Below are 2,192 nucleotides of genomic sequence, written 5' to 3'. Positions count from 1 at the left end.
CCCCCCTCTGTGGGCCCGCCCCCACTGACTTCATCTCCCGAGGTCGATCCAGGACTTCGGCAGCCCTCTCCACCAAAGACCAGGGCACGCTAGGCAGCAGAAGCGGGTACGATCTCGGGTTCTCTTAACCCATCCTTGCTTTCTTCTTTTGATGTTATGCATGATATTGGATCCTCCTCACAGACTTCCATGATTCACTGCGCATTAACATCTTCCCCACTTATCTGCAACACTGATCCCATCATATCCACATCCTCCCTCGCGGCTGGTTCCTCCCCGCTCCACTTGGAGTCCTCCCCTCCTCATTCATATTTTCTCCGGTCAAGGAATCCGGCCAAAGAGCCATCAGACAGACATTCGGGATTGGGCATTGTGATACTGGAGGGGGGTTCTATGAATACCAGAGGGAGAAAATCCCATCTCTCAAAGGCTATAAAACAAGCCGGGGCAGAGGTTGTTTCTGGCCGGCAATCGACCATAGTTGGGGTCCTTAGAGCAGGACACACCCCGAGAGGTGTCCCCCTATGAAGTGCCTATCCTTTAACTGCAGAGGACTGGCTAGTTCCTCCAAGAAACTAGCCATGAAGCGGCTCATTGAATCTGAACCTATCGATATCATCATGCTCCAAGAGACCCTATGTTCTGCAGACCAGATAACTCGGGCCATGCAAGTCGTGACCCCTGGCTGGAGCTACTCTGCCATTGATGCCGTTGGAAGATCTGGAGGTATGGCCATTGGTACCAATCCTCGTTCCATTAAGATGGACTGGACCTGGGGAGGAGCGGGGTTCATTGGGCTTGACATTTTCTCTGCTGAACTCGGCATGAATCTCAGAGTTGTCAATGTATATGCTCCCTGCTCCCAAAGAGAATCGTTCTGGCAGCATCTACTACACCTCTCTATGATGAATGAAGACCAGGTTATCATTGGAGGAGACCTTAATTTCTCTCTGGGTTTCAGGGAGTCATGGGGTTCGGATGCTCAATTTGACCCCATTACTGATTATATAACCAATCTGCTTGAGCATGCAAATTTTATGGATATACCCATGCAGCGACTCCTCCCTACATGGAGGAATCGGCGGGTTGGGGATGCTGCACTTGCTCGCAGACTTGACAGATTTCTTATGAAGGGGACTCTCCAACAGCGCTTGCATCTCTTCAGACAATGGGTTGGCTCGGGGGGATTATCGGATCACACTCCTATATAGCTGGAGATTCAGGGTCCTTTCAAGAAACCTAAGGCACCTTTCAAATTTGATCATACCTGGCTAAAGGATCCATCATATGTCAAGATGATATCGGATTACTGGTCCTCTCACCCTATCAATGACACAGAATCCCTCGCCAAAGGGTTCTGCAGGAATCTCTCTGAAATAAAACATATATCAATTATGTGGGCAAAGGAGAAACATGACCGTGATTCGGCTCAGCTTACCCAAATTGAAGCTGAATTAAGCTCTCTCACCGACGAAAGAGGATTGGGATTCATAACAGCTGCAGACAAATGCAGGTTAATTGATTTGGAGAATCAAAAAGCAAAGATCCTCAAAGAGAGAGAGGAATCCATTAGACTAAGGAGTAGGGCTTTATGGATCCAAGCTAGGGATGAAAACACGAAGTTCTTTCATAACTTTGCAAAGTGCAGGAAAGTCTCAAATACTATCTGGAAGCTCCCCTCCCAGGATGGCGATATCGCAGATAATTTTAACAAGCTCGCTCACCTGGGCACCACTCATTTCAGGAATCTATACAAGTGCCCTCAGGAAGTTAACCTACTTGATATCATTAATGTGGCAAATCACTTCCTGAGATTCGTGGAGGAAGAAGATGTGGAGGCTCTTAATGACCCGGTCTCGGTAGAGGAACTGGAAGGAGTGCTGAAATGGTTCAAAAAAGACAAGAGCCCTGGCCCGGATGGATGGACCATTGAATTTTACTTAGCCTTCTTTGATGTACTGGGACAGGATCTGCTGGCAGTAGTCGAGGAGAGCAGGACTACGGGTTCTATCTATCATGCCATCAATTCTACTTTCATTGCACTAATCCCTAAATCGGATTCCCCGGCATACCTCGATGACTACAGGCCCATCTCCTTGTGTAACTGTCTCTATAAAATCATATCTAAGACCATTGCAAACCGTCTTAGACCTATCCTCTCCCGATCCATTGCCTCGCAGCAATTTGCTTTC

The 2,192-nt window shown here is 47.9% G+C and overlaps 1 protein-coding gene across 1 annotated transcript; it reads left to right on the top strand.

Annotated features, from left to right (window-relative positions):
* Positions 1–581: 581 nt before the first annotated feature.
* On the top strand, positions 582–1,211 carry LOC149232547 (uncharacterized). The gene has a single exon (XM_089381938.1). The coding sequence runs from the start codon at positions 582–584 to the stop codon at positions 1,209–1,211; it is 630 nt and encodes a 209-aa protein (XP_089238064.1).
* Positions 1,212–2,192: the final 981 nt, after the last annotated feature.

Source organism: Pinus tabuliformis, chromosome J, assembly GCF_031772625.1.
Source record: "Pinus tabuliformis cultivar Carrire ecotype Pingquan chromosome J, CPIR1, whole genome shotgun sequence".
NCBI lineage: Eukaryota > Viridiplantae > Streptophyta > Pinopsida > Pinales > Pinaceae > Pinus > Pinus tabuliformis.
The sequence above is the reverse complement of the archived record's forward strand: the minus strand, read 5'-3'. Positions and strand labels throughout refer to the sequence as shown.